The sequence below is a fragment of the Trachurus japonicus genome, unplaced genomic scaffold (genome assembly GCF_045865225.1).
Source record: "Trachurus japonicus isolate A0001 unplaced genomic scaffold, Traja_1.0 AP030621.1".
Taxonomy (NCBI): Eukaryota; Metazoa; Chordata; class Actinopteri; order Carangiformes; family Carangidae; genus Trachurus; species Trachurus japonicus.
In genome coordinates this window covers 779-19,922 of record NW_028220754.1, presented here as the reverse complement: position 1 = coordinate 19,922, position 19,144 = coordinate 779, and the positions used below count along the sequence as shown (strand labels likewise).

At 42.4% G+C, this 19,144-nt stretch overlaps 1 protein-coding gene and 2 long non-coding RNA genes across 3 annotated transcripts; all 3 read right to left on the bottom strand.

Annotated features, from left to right (window-relative positions):
• Positions 1–1,536: 1,536 nt before the first annotated feature.
• LOC146960194 (uncharacterized) lies at positions 1,537–2,333 on the bottom strand. The gene is made up of 3 exons (XR_015035504.1): positions 2,156–2,333; positions 1,989–2,059; positions 1,537–1,679 (listed from the first exon to the last, which is right to left on the bottom strand). It is a non-coding gene; the product is annotated as an uncharacterized LOC146960194 (long non-coding RNA).
• Positions 2,334–10,176: 7,843 nt separating this feature from the next.
• LOC146960193 (uncharacterized) lies at positions 10,177–17,100 on the bottom strand. Its single transcript, XR_015035503.1, has 3 exons — positions 17,036–17,100; positions 15,796–15,882; positions 10,177–12,095 (listed from the first exon to the last, which is right to left on the bottom strand). It is a non-coding gene; the product is annotated as an uncharacterized LOC146960193 (long non-coding RNA).
• Positions 17,101–17,105: 5 nt separating this feature from the next.
• LOC146960192 (uncharacterized) lies at positions 17,106–18,767 on the bottom strand. The gene is made up of 8 exons (XM_085772547.1): positions 18,541–18,767; positions 18,369–18,434; positions 18,134–18,262; positions 17,821–17,907; positions 17,621–17,684; positions 17,367–17,444; positions 17,202–17,279; positions 17,106–17,119 (listed from the first exon to the last, which is right to left on the bottom strand). The coding sequence occupies exons 1-8, from the start codon at positions 18,733–18,735 to the stop codon at positions 17,106–17,108; spliced, it is 711 nt and encodes a 236-aa protein (XP_085628673.1). The 5' UTR covers positions 18,736–18,767.
• Positions 18,768–19,144: the final 377 nt, after the last annotated feature.

The following is a 19,144-nucleotide window of genomic DNA, read 5'->3' as shown; positions in this document are numbered from 1 at the left end:
AGAAAATTTCCTCTCGGGAAATTTTGAATGGGCCACGGGAGCTACTGCGGGTTGTGCCATCTCTGTCAACATGGGAATCAAACCCACGATCTTAAGGTCAAGACAGAGCTGATCAGACAGACACATGATCATCTTTCTATAAGCACTGATATGGAGGAGCTGTAACCACATTAGGTTACCTGTGTGTGTGTGTGTGTGTGTGTGTGTGTGTGTGTGTGTGTGTGTGTGTGTGTGTGTGTGTGTGTGTGACTGTAATCACATGAAGCTGGCTCTAGAGTCTGTGTGTGTGTGTGTGACTGACTTGTCACATAGTTAGTTAGTAGCTGCATCCTGTGTCAGTCTGATTTAGCTGTGTCTGTGTTTATAAACATTTAAACGAGCGCCAGGTGGATTGTTTATGAAGTTAACGAGCTCTGGCCTGAGGATCAAAGAGGTTACCACGGCGATAGGGGCCCCCGCAGGCTGAGACAGACAGAAACGTGGAGAAAAAGAGCCATTTTCTGCCTCTAAACCGGCCTCACAATTAGGCTTAGCATGACAAAACGGTAACTCCTATCAGAACAAAACACAGATCAACGTTGCTCTAAGGACTTACTGAAAATTTCGGTACGATTTGGTGTTTCTACAGTAAATATTTTGGCGACGCTGGCAGTTTTAAAACATCAGGCCGTTCTGCTCCTCTCAGAAAATATTTGTATTGGACTCAATGAGGAGCAGGGACAGACGTGGCCGCACTCAGAGGCTGATTCTGTAAGTTCTGTAAGTCTCTCTGATATTTTGAGCACATGACATGAGAGATAACAAGTTTGTCTTACAAATTCTGAAAAAATTATGTCTGTAGAGTGTAAATTGTGGCCGTGGTGGCAATTTATCCAGAAAAAATACAGAATGTTTCTTCACTCTCTCCCACTCTAACCGATGATGTCACGCACTCTGACACGAACATTCCATGCAATACACACCCATTATAAACTCATAATTTCTCCAAAAATGATCATGGTCATTGATCAGGGATTGATCAAAAACTATATGACCTATCAAAACGTGGAGTAATGCGACAATACACAAGACTTGTGTCTACTGTTTAAAGTTTAAATGGAGTCTCTAGGTGAAAGTATGCCTGAGCAGTAGACTTTTGTTAAACTCCAATGATTGGTCTTTTTCGGTCTTTTTTTTTTCGCCCGTCCCATTGACTTACATGCAAAATTTTTGCGCAGTTTTTCGCGACTACGTCGCGAAAAATTCGTAAACTGTTGAGAAAAGTAATAGCACAGCGATCCCGATCAGGACGCACGTTTTGATATATAATATGTCCTGCAACTCTTCGAGTTGCAGGACTAGTAGCACATCGAAAATCGGCCGGAAGTGGAAAAATAATAATAACTAGAAAATTTCCTCTCGGGAAATTTTAAAAGGGCCACGGGGCTACTGCCGGAGTGTGTACATTATGATGAGATTCTTCAGAGATTTCAAACAATTAATACTAGTAACCTTATGACATTATATACTGTACAAGGAGCACACCTACAACAAACGTTCCTTTTTCAAGTATTTATTTATACAGCAACCTATGCCCATTCAACCTCAAATGTGTGGGTGACAAAGTCACAAAAAATGATGAAAAAGGGTGCAGGCAGAGTTGAGTTAAGCGAGAGGGCAGTGATGATCTTCCATGTTGTCTGCAAATACACAAACACAAAAAAACATCTGTAAGACACCAACATGAATCAAGTCAATTTAAAGTAATCAAGATACAGTACAGTTTTGTACTCGTGGGTAAATGTCTCTTACTTTTCTTCTGCTGGCTCGCTGTCTTGGTATTTGGTCCTCATCTTCCAAGATCTGTTGTCATCCTCCCTAAAATATTTAACACATTGTCCAGTAACAGTTATCAAAATGTTTAAGAATTTATTCACAGATACACAGACACAACCTACATTGACAATTGTCATGAAATCAATGACAATGCACGGGTAAATGTCTCTTACTTGTCTGTTGGGTTGCTGTCTTTAGCTCTGGTCCTCTGGAGGTCTTCTTCCTGGATCTGTGGCCATCCTCTCTAGATTAATAAAGCACAAGTTACAGTTAAATCAAATCTTGCTTGATCATTTGATCACACTACAGTCAGTAAAACACATTGGAAAGTGTTGCTCACTCATCATCTGTTGGGATGTTCTTTCCTCTGGGGAGTCCTCTGGAAATCTGCTGTGGTCCTCTTGCATTCTTCTGCCTGGATCTTTCGTCACTCTTACAGGAACATAAAGGGCAAAGGCATAAATTAGTTACAGGTTTCAAATCATTGTGTAAACATTTGATCACAGAAGTAGACTTCTCACGGCGTGTTCACAAACTTAAAGAATAAAATTGCAATTAAATTACAAAATAATGAAATATCCCTCCCCTGTTGTTGTTGTTTTTGTTGTTGAGTTGTTGTTACTGGTGAGAGTCCCCTGAAGTCCTGGTCTTCTTCCTGAGATCAGCTGTCTTTGGCATCTCTACTGTGGTCCTCTTGCATTTTTCTGCCTCGATCTTTTGTCACTTTTACAGAAACATAAAAGGCAAAGGCACAAGTAAGTTACAGGTTTCAAAGCATTGTGCAAACATTTGATCATAAACTGGAAAAAATAAAATTGCAGTCAATTAACAAAATAATGAAATATCCCTCCCTTGTTGTTGTTGTTGAGTTGTTGTTACTGGTGAGAGTCCCCTGCAGTCCTCTGGAGGTCTTCTTCCTAGATCAACTGTCATCTTTGGCATCTCTACTGTGGTCCTCTTGCATTTTTCTGCCTCGATCTTTTGTCACTTTTACAGAAACATAAAAGGCACAAGTAAGTTACAGGTTTCAAAGCATTGTGCAAACATTTGATCATAAACTGGAAAAAATAAAATTGCTGTCAATTAACAAAATAATGAAATATCCCTCCCTTGTTTGTTGTTGTTGTTGTTGTTGTTACTGGTGAGAGTCCCCTGCAGTCCTCTGGAGGTCTTCTTCCTGGATCAGCTGTCATCTTTGGCATCTGCAGCTTCATTGTTATGGCTTCCCCTCAGACATGCAGGCATACGTGGCAGGAGGAGGCGTGGCAATAGTACAGGGCATTAAATACCTGAGTATTCATGAAGACAAAAAATAAGTTATTACAACAGACATTATATTACATTGGACATTATCACAGTGGTTTTGTCACACAGTGCTAAAGACTACTTACCTGTCTGCTGGGTAGCACTGTCCTCAGCTGCGGTCCTCTGGAGGTCTTCCTCAGTCTGTGGTTCCTTGATAGATAGACAAACATGATAAAGGTAACTTAATTTGCATTTTAATTGTTTTAGAGAAAAAGAGAGACTTACTTTGTGATGGAGGAGGTTGCACCAGCAGCTTGGTCTGCATCTTCACAGTGGGAACTGACATCATCCACTTGGGGGAAAAAAGAAAATCAATTGGTCTAGTGCAAGTTGATTAACATTAACATCATGTTTCACATCAAACTTAATCTTGTGTTTCCCTTTACCTGGTCCTCGGCCCTCCTCCACTGCTGTCCCTACTCAGTCTGCCTCTTTTAGCTGTGTAGAAAGCTGCTGCAGCTGCAGCTTCCTGTCTTGAGCTCCCTGTCTTACATGTGAATTAATACACTGGCACTGTCCTTCTCATCATCTCAATGTCTCAGATATTGCTGACCCCGTATAAATAAATAAATACACATTTAAATAGATGAATAAATAGTTACATAAATAGTTGAATAAATAGATATAAACAGATACATTCGTACATAAATAGATATATAAATAGATACATAAATATATACAGACTTGGACTTGATTAGAATGATCATTATCATGTGACCTGACAATTTCCAGCCAACACATAACACCATAATTAGTATGTAGAGTAACTTAGATTTGGTTTACACACTTAACAATTAAAATGAAGACAGCATGCACCCATGGAGCCTGCTCGATGGGTGCATGCTTAGACACAACATGTATATGAAAACAATTACACAAACCATGAAACAAAATGCACCCAAATATATACAAGTGATTAGATTTTTCAGACAGACTAAATGAAATGCACCCAGAATGATGACAGCATTATTATGCACCCAGAGACAGCCATTTTTTTTTGTACCCAGAGCCAGTAGATACAAAGAGATAAAAAGCCAGCTCTTGGCTGGAATAAATAACATTAAATAAAGTTAATCACAGCATATGTGATTGATAAATAGATTAATAAATAACATGAAATAAATAAAGTTAAAATACATTCAATGTACAATCACAGCATGATTTGTGATTGATTGATCAATAAATAAATAAATAGTATAAATACATAAATAGTATAAATAGAACATGCACCCAGAGATTAATTTTTTCAGACAGACTAAATGAAATGCACCCAGAATGATGACAGCATTATTATGCACCCAGAGACAGCCATTTTTTTTTGTACCCAGAGCCAGTAGATATGAGATAAAAAGCCAGCACTTGGCTGGAATAAATAACATTAAATAAAGTTAATCACAACATATGTGATTGATAAATAGATTAATAAATAACATGAAATAAATAAAGTTAAAATACATTCAATGTATAATCACAGCATGATTTGTGATTGATTGATCAATAAATAGTATAAATACATAAATAGTATAAATAGATCATGCACCCAGAGATTGCTTTTTTCAGACAGACTAAATGAAATGCACCCAGAATGATGACAGCATTATTATGCACCCAGAGACAGCCATTTTTTTTTGTACCCAGAGCCAGTAGATATGAGATAAAAAGCCAGCACTTGGCTGGAATAAATAACATTAAATAAAGTTAATCACAACATATGTGATTGATAAATAGATTAATAAATAACATGAAATAAATAAAGTTAAAATACATTCAATGTACAATCACAGCATGATTTGTGATTGATTGATTGATTGATCAATAAATAAATAAATAAATAGTATAAATAAAACCATTGAATGAAATGTTAAATTATGACATTTTTGTTTCACATAAGACATAATTAGCACTTTTTTGGCAGAATGTGTTGGCTGGAGAGGCTTTACCCAGTCAAAGTACAATAAACTGGACTGTGATAACTGTAATATGTTTCTAGAACACCTGACTGAAGACACTTATCCGGATGTGAAATATAAATGTGATCAATCAGGGTGTTCTTTTCAGTTGTGGAGTCTGTGATCAACTGAGTGTAACCTCTGGACTGGAACAAATCTCTGATGCTTTTCTTTCCTTTTGACAAGAGATCCTCATTAAAGTCCCCACAAACAACAATGGGCTCGTGATTAAGTAATTCCAGTGAGTCCAAGAGGCTTTTCATGTTTGGCAGAAATTTTCCCAAACTGAAATTTGGTGGTTTGTAAACAGTCGCCAATAGCACTTTGACTGGAGCCTCGATTTTCACAACAACAAACTCTAAATCAGTGACATCTTGCATATATCTGCGAGGCTCTGCTTGAACATCGCTTTTGCAGTACACTGCAACTCCACCTCCATCTTTTTTTGCCATGTCCACACAGGTGTTGTAAGACACCTGTCTGCTGCGTGTGAACATGTCGTATCCCTCCAGCTGGAAAACTGGGGACACAGAGGACCCTGACAGATGTGTCTCTGTGAGGCACAACACATCTGCAAGTCTGAGTTCATGATGTGCTTTCAGGTCCACAATGTGAGATGGAAGTCCTTGTGTGTTGTGGTGGATGATTGTCAAAGTCTTTAGAGTTTGGTCCATTGATTTACAAAGAGTCAACAGGGGTCTAGCACTCTGGAAAGATGCATGAGTCATACTTTCCAGAGCTGTCTTGATTTCGGGGTCAGCATATATCTTTTTCTCATCAAAGTCTGTAATGGTGAGACCTTGAAGGGAAGTTGTTCGGCTCAGAGCGACGTAAGCCATTCCTGGTTCGAAAACACGTTTGAGGGACACGACTGCCGACGTCATGGTCATGCCTTGCACTTTGTGGGAAGTACATGCAAAGGCCAACTTCATCGGAAACTGACGTCGAGTGACTCCCTTCTTGCTCGTGCTCTCCTCAAATCTCTCGATGTACACCAAGTCGTCTGAGGGACCCAGGATCTTTTTACGGAACCTCTGTCCTGCTGTAGGATTGTCCAGCCGCAGCCCAATCAGCTTCGCAGCTTCTGGGCCACTTTTACCCATCACAATGTGCTCGATTGTTCCAAATGTCCCATTAACAAGCCCATCCTCCACGTCGAGATTCCTGGTCAGCATAACGCGTACTCCTTGAGCAGCCATTATGTTGTCAGGCAAGTCTCTTTTGCTTCCTTTGAAGTTGTCGAACAAGTTCACCATGCAGCCTGTTCTCGGGTCTTTTCTGTAGTCTTGGGCTGCAATGTCGACAACATTCTTGTGGAGGGCGGCTACGGTACCAACATTGTGATTGTCAACTTCTTTGTTTGTGGCGTAGATGTGTAGCCCGTCTGCTGGACAATCCTTGCCATCAGCCACTGCCTGTGTGAGCAACTGCCGGTCTTCATCGCTCAGACGATCTCCCTTCAGCTTTACTCGAAGGCGGTTCAGGAGTTCAGCAAAAGCTCGATCGTCTTTCTGTCTCATGATCTCTGTCAGGTTGACCATTGTGAAGTAATCCTTCCAGAGATCGAACTCATTCTCCTCATACACACACAGTGGCTTGGCTCTGCCGAGGGGCGGCAGTTGGTAAAAGTCACCTACAGCGAGGACAGACATTCCTCCAAATGGTTTCCTGTTACCTTTGATCTGCTGAAGTCGCCAGTGGACGTAGGCAAACAGCTCTTTGGAAACCATCGATATCTCGTCGATGATGAGAATCTCGGCATTGGCCAGTGCCGCTCTGACGTCGTCTAGTGCATTTCCAAGGCCCTGATATGGTGGCTTCAAGGACCTTGGGAGCTTCAGGATGGAGTGCAACGTTTTGCCTGAGATGTTGAAGGCTGCTGTGCCAGTGAATGCAGTCAGCAGCACTGCAGGCTGGGACATGTCGGCCTTGTCCCGGAATCTGGGGAGCTCACGCAGAATCCTTGTTGCCTCCTGATGAATGCACTTGATGACATGGGATTTGCCACAGCCAGCTCCTCCCGTCATGAAGTAATAAAACGGGTCTGGATCATGGCCCCAGACACGTTTAAAGCACCACTGACGCACGCTGTAGAATATCGATGCCTGTGTCTCATTCAGACTCTGATACATCTTTCTCATGTAGTCTGGACTCAACTCTGGTGCGTCTATTATCGGCATGAAGCCCCTCCTATCGTTGTTGACTTCATAGTCGGGGATGTCTTCGTTTTCTTCATGCTCTGTCTCCAAGGGTTCGCGCTCGGCGAGACACTCCAAGCGGTCCAGTTCCATCTCGGGTGCAAAGGTGTTCCAAGCATTGAGAACTGGACCACACTGCTGAAACTGTTGGAGTGCCGCGTCGATTTTTTTTGCCTCCTCCTTCGTATCGTTTCTTGTTGGCGTCTACGATACGTCTGATGTCCCTATCACCCCTTTTGGCGCACTTGTAAAACTCTTCGTAAGTGGGGTATTGTGCATCAGTCAGCTCATCATCAGATCTGTGAGGGAGATAAAGCTTCAGCAGCCGCCTGTAGAACTTCTCTGGTGTTTTCTTTTCTGAGAAGCGAGCAAATCTGATGATGCTTGGTTTCCCTACAGTTCTCTTCTGAATGAACCCTTTCTCATTTTGGAGACGAATGGCACTTTTGCTTTCAGTTTGCTGGCCATACACTACCCTGTACTCTGATGCAAACTCAGCCAGACACATACCTTCGAACGGTCGTCCGACAGGTCGGTCTAAGTACTTTTCAGGGACTCCTGACATCCACACCTCCTCCGAACCTGGTTCCATGTTTTGGAGCCTGTTGATGGGATGACTCATTTTCAGACCGTCCTCATCAGTCTGAAGGAACACAACGGAACGAGAGCACTTCTTCAAGGGTAAGCTGCAAGTGCGAGCTGCAGCTTCTTGAGCGCTGACCTCTCTGTGCTTTGCGTACGCCTGCATGATCTGCTTCATCTCATCGCGCTCATTGACCTTGGATTTTTTGACGTTTTTGATGACCGAGTTGAGGAATTCGGTCATCTCGTGCTCTGGCTTGGAAACATAGGACATCATGTACATTATGCAGCTGAAGTCATCAACCACGTATTGAATGTCCATATTGGCGTTCCAGGCTCGTAGCAGGTCCGGATTGTAGTTGTTGACCCAACAATCATTTGGATCACGCTTCAGCATCACGACATAGCTGCTTGTCAGATGGAAGACATTGTGCAGGTACTCTTGTTCTGTCATGTTGCATTGGCGGAGCATGTCGGAGAAGCTGCTGAATGACGTGTCTGGTTGCATGAGCATCTCTCTTAGCGGCTTAAGCTTGGACTTGGCTTCCCTTTGCAACATTGATAGCTGTCTCTTCTGCGCCTTCAATTGTGCAGCTGGATCTGGGTTTTCATCTGAGTTGCTGTCTTCATTGGGTGGCCTAGTGATCATCGTTTCTTCCATGGGCAGTTTAGGGAAGCCAAATCTGCAGGAAACATTGCCTTTTTTGCAAGATTTTGAATGTTTCCTGCTGTGCACCTGAACCTCGGATACAATTTTGTGAAGCTCTGGGTCTCTCTTGGGGTCAGGCATCTTGCACGATATGTACTTGTCGATGAAGCTGGTGACGCGGCTGTCAAGATCCTCTTCAAATCTGGGTGCATCTTTGATCCAGACCAGCATGTGAATGTGTGGGCTTCCTCTGGCTTGAAACTCCACACGGTAGAAGTAATCCTCCACTTCACCAATGGGTTTTGCTGCTGAGAGAATGAGGCTGGTCATCAGAGCGTCTACTCTCTTTTCAAACATGCGCATAACTGTGATGGGGTTGCTGCGCAGAATGTCACATTTGGCGTTCCAATCGAGCTCTGAAAAGTCCCCTAGTTCACCCTGCTGAGCTTTAATGACCTGCACGACTTCAGGCCATCTCATCTCAGCAGCAGAAAACGTCAGGAAGAACGTCGGTTTGCCAATCTGCCTGACCATTGCGTGGACATCTCTCAGTGTTCTCTCCCAATAAGCTGGAGTGCCTCTGAGGGGTTGCATGAATCGTGTTGCATCCTTGTCCATGATAAGTCTCTCCAGCTCTTCTTTGTCTTGCAGCATCGAGTTGGTAACTCTGCGGCCGTCCTTGCTTTTGGATTTTCCTTTGCGCATTTGAATTGACATACTGTTGGTGGCCAAGTGTGTCTCTGTGACAAACTGCGCAAAGAAAAGGTAGCTTTGGTCACTGGCAAACCGTGTATCTGCAGCAAATAGCCTGGCATTAAAGTACATGCTGGGGGACAGTTTGATGGTTCTGGCTTCATCTAAAGTGTTCTGTCCTGTTGGAAACTGCACAGGAAAGGCCATGGCTTCTAATTTTGGTATGGAGAAGAAACCTACTGGTTTGTTACCTTGGGCGGGTGCAATGCTGAAAATTCCATCACCATACGAAAGGATTTCCTGTGCAATGTCCGGGGGCTGCATGCAGGTGTCCAGAGCCAGACCAGGTCTCAGCTCCTCTTTTTCTTTGTCACTCTGCTCTGTCTGTGCTGCTGCATTGGACTGGTCTGGCTCATTTTGGCTGTTGAACACTTCTTCCAGGTCTATTTCAGTCTGTGCTGCTGCATTGGACTGGTCTGGCTCATTTTGGCTGTTGAACACCTCTTCTAGGTCTATTTCAGTCTCTATATTTTCCTCTGGGTCGCTGTGCTGCTCTGGGGTGCTGTGCTGCTCTGGCTGCGCAGCAACTGCAGTGTTGTGCTGTGAGTCTTCTTCGTCGGCTGACTCATCGTCTTGTAGACTCTCGTAAGTGGCACTGTCATCAATAGACACATTTTTATACTCAGAATGTAGCTGTTTGAGTTTAGCCAGGCCAGCTAGCACATCCTTCATGTTGACGGTGTAGAAGTATTGGTGGCCTTTGTATTTAATGCGTCTTTTTAGTTTTACTTGCAGTAGCTGTGCTTCAGTGTTGGGCCTTGGGAGACTGTTTACAACTGTTTCCATCTCTGATGGAACACACACAACAGCGCCGTGTACAGCTCTCTGTTGTCCTTTTGGCAGAGCGATTATTTTAGCAAAAGGCAGGATTTTAGCAATGAGCTGCCTTTCAAGCACATTAAGTATAGCCAATTCTGGAGGGATGGGTGCTAACTCTAGATTGTTTGCTACTGCAATGGGTGGCATTCTGCCTCTGCTCAGGTGGTTGTCACAGGTGTGGCAGATCCACTCCTGAAGTCTCTCTTGTGGAACAGAGCAGGGGGAAGAGCAGTCATTGTCACAGAAATGAACATAGTTTCCTGTCAAGCATGCGGCTGCCATTTTACTGTGTTTGCTATATTTGCCTCTCTTGCATGGCTTGACCTGATTGGGGAACATCGTTCTGTTACAGATTGTACAGACATATGTAGGGCCATGTCTAATGGTTTCACGGAAGGACGCTATGGCTGCTTCCATCACAGGATCCATCAGGGGCTGGGGAGGTCCCTGGCTAACAATGTGTCTGTATTTTTTTCTAATTCTAAGTGCTTTTTGTATCTTGTGATGAATGCAAAAGGCAGCATTTGTGGCCAGTTTGGTAATTCTATGCTGGCTAACGCGTTGTATGCAGCGTAGTCTAAACTCTGGGTCATTACGGTATCTGGTGTTCAGATTTTCCTTTTTCTTTTGCCTGTGGCTCTGGTTGGATGCGTACTTGGTTGTCATGTACTTTTTCAGATTTTTTCTGAATTCAGGATTTATGTTGTATCTCTGGGTGATGTATTTTTTCTGTCTATTATGGAAATCAGTATCTGCCTTGTACCTCTCTCTAATGTATTTTTTCTGTCTGCTCTGGAAAGCAGGATCTGCCTTGTACCTCTCACTTATGTATTTTTTCTTTTTGCTCCGGAAAGCGGGATCTGCCTTGTACCTCTCAGTTGTCTTTTTTTTATCTCTGCTACGGGAAGCAGGATCTGTTGCATATTTTTGGTTGCGTTTTTCGTTCTTTTTGCTTTGAACTTGGGGATCTGCATAATAACGCTTGAATGACAATAGCCGTTGTTTGTGATGATGACTGTTTTGTGCATATTTCGTTTTTGCAGCCTGAATTCTTTTCATTCTAAATTCTGGACAGGTGGCGTACTTGTTTTTTTCAGATTCCGTGCTTCTTCTTCTTCTTTTCCTCCTTGGCTCATGAGACAACGGTGCATGTTTGTCTTTGCCGTCACTTGCTTTCCGCCCGGCTTTTTGTCGTCGCTCCCTATTCAGCTTGGAGGCATTTGCTGTTTGTGGGACAACTTGTGGGATTGCTGAGGAAGTGTTGATGTGAGCTGCTGGAATCTCTGCTTGTGTTGGGCTGGGGACAGTTTCAGGCTCGGTGTCATTGGCTGGGGCAGCTGATTGTTCAGGCTGTTCACTGGGACTGACAGCGTCAAATGAAATGGGCACAAACTCGTAGCTGGCATGAGGTCCACGATTTTTAAACAGTTTGTGCAGGTGGTCAGCCAGGTCACTAAGCTCAGAGAAGGTCATCATGATTGCAGTTCCATAGTGGTGTGGTAAGCCTGCTGCATTTCTCGTGTGTGAATCAAAGACTCCATACCTCCCTGATTTATCACGGAAAACTGCAATGCACTCTGGAGTTATCATGAGTAAAGCCTGGCTGACTTCTGCTGACAGACACTCTAGCTGTGTGGCAAGGGATCGCCCAAACTGCTCAGTTCCTCCTGGGGTGGGTGGTTGGTCTTTAAGGGGGCCTAGTCTGGCAAAGGACATGTTGACATTGTACATATTTGTGTCTGTCAGCACCTGTTTTGGCATTTCCTCTAATGTCAGGTGGTCATTTTGGAATGTTTTGTCCAGAATTAGCTGCTCTTTAATTCCAACATAGAGTGAGTCTCCCTGTGCCATCACTTTGTCGAGGGCAGTCCTGTTGAACTGACTGCCCTCATTCTGGTATGCCAGGAAAGTCAGAGACATGCAGGTGCACTGTTTATTTCTGGAGAATCTTTTGTATCTCTTGTTTCTCTGACTATGACTGGCCCTCACAGTTTCAACACGTTGCTGCTCTGTCCTGGCCGGAACCTGAAATTATGTTATAAAAGGATTGTTACCATTAGCATTACTTTGTTTCACATTAGCATTGCCATTATTATTATTATTATCATTATTATTATTATTATTATTATTATTATTATTATAATAGTGTTACAAGTATAAATAATGCAGTTAGGTGTAGGGCTGGGCAATATATCGATATAAAAAATATATCGATATATTTTTTAATGGGATATGGAATTAGACCATATCGCATATATCGATATAGTTCAAATTTGCACTGTGATCCTTGCTCCATTCAGGCTGCTGATCTGGAGCTATCTGCATTACACCATTACTCCATTACTGTGATTTCAAAAAAGGTACTCTTGTCAGGCAGTATTTATGTTTACATTTTGTTATTTGAGCAGCTGAACATTTATTCATGAACCAGGTGAAGAAACCTGTTTATTATTTATTCATTTGATTTTGAAACTGTTCACTGAAATAGCCGGTTTCAATAAAACTACTTGTGACTTGTCATATTTGGCTTTGACTGAACATTTGCTCTCACTTTGCGGAAAAAATATCTAGATATATATCGTATATCGATATTCAGACTAAATATATCGGAATATGACTTTTGGTCCATATCGCCCGGCCCTAGTTAGGTGGACAGTTCAGCTTTCTTCTAAGTGGGTTATATGAGGTAAACATGAAGTATAATATCTGCTGAGAAACACAGCTGCATCACGCTGCACCGTGACACAGGCAGTATTCTGTTATGAATGACGGACAATTAATCAGCATATTTTTCGCCACCTATGAGAAGTCCTGTCTCAAAATAATACACCTGTAAAGAGTATGATCTAAAGTAAAAAAAAATTGCAATGTATCAGAAAAAGGGTTTCTGTTTTTTTTTTTTTAAATCTAAAACTAAACACCTCACCTGCAACTCACTCAGTAGGCTACTCCTACACACAGACAGGCTCCACAATGAATGAATGCTGTATCACTCACTCACTTGGAGTGAGTACTGAGTGAGTTGCAGGTGAGATGGCTAGTTTCAAATACAAAAAAAAAAAATCCAACCGGCTGATGCATTGGAATTTTTTACTTTATATCATACTCTTACACTGGTGTATGTTTTGAGACTTATCGTATGCAGTGAAAAACATGCTGATTAATTGTCCCTCATTCACAACAGTTACTACCTGTGTCTTGGTGCAGCATGATGCACCAGTGCTTCTCAGTCGGGGGCCAGATATTACACTTGATGGCAATTTATACCTCATCCAACCCCACTTCAAAAAAGCTTAACTATCACTTTAAAATGTATATTTAACATCATATTTGACAATCAGTTTGCTTAAACACACGTCTGTGTCATTTGAAGATAATTACATAAAGGAACCTTCCACACAATGATGATTATTGTTATTATTATTATCATTAATATTAGTAGTAGTAGTACCACCAGTAGAATTGACACTGCATACTTGACTATAACCTATCAATGTGAAATTAATACCTATGTTTTATATCATTAAAACGTGTTCCTGACATTGGTTTATCAGTTTTCTGTGTGACATGTCCATTAAAGTCTTGTTGATCAAAGTTGACAAACCCCTGAAAGACCTACCTTCACCACATTGAAATTTCAGGATGTTGACAGTATTAACAAAAAAAAAGGAGGTTGGTCCTCTATTTTTTAGAGAGAGACAGAGCAGTCTGTGGGGGCTAGATGAGGACAGAGGAGACAGAGTAGTCTGTGTGAGGAGCAGGGAGCAGGAAGGGGGGGGGCTCGAGGAGGACGGGGGGCTTCTGTCCTCCGGGGGCAGGATCTCCTTGATCCAGAAATCTGCTGATATTTCCTTTACAATCGATGCCAATATCACTGAAAACTCTGTATTTATACTATGAGCAGCATGAGCAGCACGGCTGGGAGTAAAAGTTTGGTGCACATAGCAACAGTAACCAAGGGGGGGTTGGAGAACTGTCATTGGACCGATCTGATGTTAATATTGTGTTCTGGTTGCTGATTGGTAGAGAGGAAAAAATCCTAAATGCATTGAGTGAATGGAAGGAGATCCCGCCCCCAGGTGTCTAGAGGAGGACAGAAGCCCTCCGTCCTCCTTAGAGGAGCAGAGCGATAGATATAAAATCGCTCTGTAGAGGAGGACAGAAGCCCCCCGTCCTCCTATAGCCCCCCCCTTCCTGCTCCCTGCTCCTCACACAGACTGATCTGTCTCCTCCGCCTGCAGGCGGCGCTGTTGAACCGTTTTAAGTGGATTTTCTTCCATAAAAGAGATTAAAAAATATGTTATAAATGATTTGGTAAAGGTTTATTTCAACCAGCTAGTCTTTATTAAAGGGATAGTTCACCCAAAATTCAAATTTCACTCATGATGTCCTCCCCCTCATGTGGACTTAGGGCTGGGAGAATTTTCAGAGTCCTCCATGCCTTCTCGGAGTTACGGTGGGGTCCGCGCAGCAATATTTGTCCATATAATGGTTGTGAATGGTGCTCACGTTTATTCATTCAAAAAGACACACCAAAAAACATCCAAATACCTCCATGCTGCTCGTCTGTAATGTCCCTCTTGTATTGAAGCCCCGACATGAAGCCCCGACATGAGAAATCCGCCGGGACACATGAAGAGCAGTGAACTGAGACACTGGGATCTTCCGCTACAAACAAGCTTTTTTCTGAACAATTTCTCATGTTGGGGCTTCGATACAAGAGGGACATTACAGACGAGCACTATGGAGGTATTTAGATGTTTTTTGGACGAAGAAAAGTGAGCTCCGTTCTCAACCGTCATATGGACATGCAGTGCTGCACGGAGCCCCGCTGTAACTCAGAGAAGCCACGGAGGACTCTATCTACTCACCCTCATGTGGACTAAGGGCTGGGAGAAGTTTCAATGACTGATATTTGAATTTTGGGTGAACTATCCCTTTAAAAATATGTTGATTTTCCTCTTGCCTCTGAAAAATAGAGGACCAACCTCCTCTGACTCTATGGACCAGCCTCCACTGACATATATACATGGATATATATATATGTGTATATGTATAAGGTATATGTATATATAATAAGTAATAATATAATGATCATAAAATCTTTGATCCATTACTTGTACTTATTTCATTTTTCAATAATTCCTGAGATTATGTCAAAAACCACTGAATATTAGCTCATTCGCATTATAATTTCCCTGATTACTTAACATCACTATTATTATTACCACCAGCAGTAGTAGCAGCTATAGCAGTAGTGCTAGCAGTATAATTTATGTGATTTAAACTAACTCAAAAACAGTAAAGGCTTTCTCTAAGATGTAACCAGACATAATATATAAACATTTTAAACAATATATTTACAACCACTCTGCATACATATCTTAAACACACAAGGTCAGTTGAAGTACTTGCCAAAATAATAATGTTCATAAAATCTTTGTTTAATTACTTAATTATTAATAATATAATGTGATCATAAAAACATTTTAATAATTATGTTACGAATTTTATCAATCACAATATTTTGCTTTATTATTGTTTAACATTTACATTTAAACAACTGTTTTGCACACTCTCTTCAACTGACCATTGATAAAACATATCCTTCATTGTTTATTGTGCTTTTGAGTTGAAGTAAACCACACAAAGACACTTTATTTAACCCCTGATGTACCCAAATGTAATGTCCAGTGTGTGTTGGCTGGGGAATAGAGAAACTTACTTCATAAGCTGGGGTATGAGAGGTGGAGGGTGCATCAGAGATAAACCAGGGCCAAGCAGCTGATGATGGAGTCGGTGTTTGAGGCGTCTACAACAAAAGATAATACCAATTAATCTTTACACATGAGGCAACATATTGGACTACGAAAAGTTGGTAAACTGAATTTCAGAAACATTATCTCGGCGAACAATGTGGAACAATAAGGTGGATGTATTTCAAAAAACTTATTTCACCACTCCATGTATTGATTTTTTGCGGCTTCATTGTGAACAAATGCACATGGCCAGGGACTGCGGGGAAAAGCAGCGGACTTGCATATTCCTCTTTGATTAAACATTTGAAATCCCTAGTTTAATGTTACACTACTCTCACATTTCCATTGAAGGTAGGCTACAGCTCCCCTCCCCAGACTTTTTTTCTCTTTTTTTCCCCCAAGCACAGACTGATGCAGGCAAGGTGCGCTTGTGTGCGTCAGGGCGGAAGATGATGGTAAAATAATAAGTAAGGTAAAGTAAGTAAGTTTGTATTGACATGATCGCCGCTGTTTACGGGCTTCCCTCTTCAAACGGGGTGTTTGTGCAAGACGCTATATCTGAAGACCCCACATGCACGCTGCAACTATTAAGGTGGCGGCAAAAAATCACCATAGATCGGCACTGTTGGGTAAAGTCGGGCGGACATTTGCGTGTGCTTCACCTGTAAAGACGGCGGCGCTAAAAAAAAAAAAAAAAAAGGACAAGCAGTCATAGGAGCTCTGCTATACTTTTCAGCCTGTAGCCTACACTAATGTTTGGCTGTACTTGGTATAAAAAAATCTAACTTCATTCAGTATGGGTAAACTAGACAAACAAAGATGTGTGTGGGTGTGTGTCATTTAAGTCAGACTGTGTCTGACGCAGCGCACCTGTATGCACTATAGTTGGTTTGAAATGTGTGCGGGAATTTCCCGCATTATGAGTGTTATAGGCTGTTTGCGGGAAATAATAAGTTGAAAAGTAGGTTATTTATGTTGGTTATTTGCACTTAAAAAGTTGGGAAACCATTAAAGTTGAAAAAGTAGAGCTCAAATGCTACAAGCCAAGTTGTGGCACCCCGCATTTTGCCTGACTGCCCCCCTCTCAGCCCTCACGCTCCCAGCGCCCCCCACAAAGTTTAGAACGCCCCCGTTGAGAAACCCTAATTTAGATGTAGCTCATTGTACTGTAAACATTTTGTGTGTGGATGGGAGGGAAGAAAATACCTTAGGTGGGGAGGGAGGGTCGCAGCCTGCATCTCTAATGGTCCAGGATGGCGCAACTGGTGACGGCGTCTTAAGCTTGGCCATCTGAGAACACATTACAACACATTCAGTGAAACTGAAGACTTTAATGAAACAATGCACTTAATTCAGGTGGAGTGAAATTTACCTTTGCAGCTGGTGAGCAGCAGGGGGTTTCTGCATCGCCCCAACTCAAGGGAAATCTGGTTGGGGGTGATCCAACCAGCTGTTGACAGATGACAAAAAACATTACACTCCAGACAGTGTGGATAATCTAGACATGTCTGAGTTAAAACACATTAAAGTAACATACATCGTCCACAGGAGGTGGGGAGCCCGAGGGCTGCCTTTCCCCGGTCCAGGGCCGTCTCACCGGGGTCACTGTTGGAGACTTCACAAAGAAAAGGACCGATTGAACCTTTGTCATTACATAGTGCATTCACTGGACATGTATGACTATTGAGAATGACAGTAGCTGAGTTCATTAAAAAAACAATTAATATTGTTAATGTTCTGAAAGCTACTTCTGGAAAACAAATTAGACTAAATGATTAGATGAACACATACCGTCTGAGGCAAAGAAGTTGGGCTGGAAGGGGCCTCCTCCTCCTCCTCCGAACTCCAGGACGCTCTGGATGGGGGTGATCCAACCAGCTGTTGACATGAAAACCAAATGTCAGACAGAGTGGACAGTCTAGTAATGTGTATCTAGTGACTATTCTGGAAGTGTATGGTGTCTGTGGTAGTTGTGAGAAACAGTAGCATACATTGTTCACTGGAGAGCGGTGGCGGCGGGGTCGGCGGGGGGGTCGAGCTGTGGCCCTGGGTCGTCTGGCTGACGCTGAGGAGGCCGCCTACACAATGAAAGAAAACATATCAATTAAGCTTTAATCACTACAGCTATACAAGTCACCCACTGAATTACAATTAAAAATATGTTTGAGAATAGCTTGAGTTTGTTCAACTACCATTAGTATCAATGCTTATTTTGAAAAGTATTAGCATTATTGACTGTTGGGAATCAGGTGACAGTTATAACAAACCCTAAAATAATAGATAAATGTAAATCACTCAAATTACCCTCTTGTGCTTTGGAGAGGGCTGGTAGTCCACTGGGCAAGACAGATCAGAAGGAGAAACTTCCTCCATAGCATGTAATGCTGCGCTGCTGAACCAGACTGGGTTCAGTGGAAAGAAGCTCTCCTCTGCCTGTGAAACAAAAAGAAAAATCCACTGACTACATGTCTTATCACATACACAAAGTATACATTAAGAACCAATTAAGACATCCTAAAGTATTTGTAAAGTAACAAACCTGCTGCTGAGCCATCCCAGGCTGTGCTGAACCCGGGGACTGGGAGGGTTCACCAGGCTGGCTCGTCTGGAATGAAAAGTTGTATTACATTGCATTAATCAAATTGTAAAACACTTGAGAAAAAAAATCTAATTTTCACAGTCTCATATACACATTACACTGTAACAATTACCTTGCGGCCATGACTGACTTGCTGCCACTGAAAGGGGTCAGGTGACTGTCGAGCAGGGACCTCTCCCGTCACAACCAGCTTGGGAGTGAAGTTCCTAGCTGGCGGTGAAGGCCTGGGAGAGACCGGGGGTGCTGGTGGTGGTGTCTCCAGCTGCTGCATGGCGGCGGACCACAGCACACGAACGAGGATCCACATCCCCTCGTCATCGCTCAGATGGATCTGCAGAAATTACATAACCAAATTCATTTACAGAGACAAAGTTTTAGCCACAAAAAGCAGCTGCAGCTTCACACAAGGATATTCTACTTACACCATCTCTGGCCCACAGCTGCGGCCGGTTGAGGGGGAAGTACTCCTCAGCTGAGAAGTACGTCACATCTAAAAAATAACAAACAGACATTATAATCTCCATACATGTAATGATGACTTTTTATTCATTACTACACCTCAATGCATATTGAGGTACATTTTTATTCAAACGGCTTACAGAGAACATATAACATTTTAAAAATGTAACTCCATTTAATCTAAGAACTTTTTTACGTACGCATATCCGCAGACACGCGGCGGTATGCCTGGCGAAGGAAGTTCTGGTAAGACACCT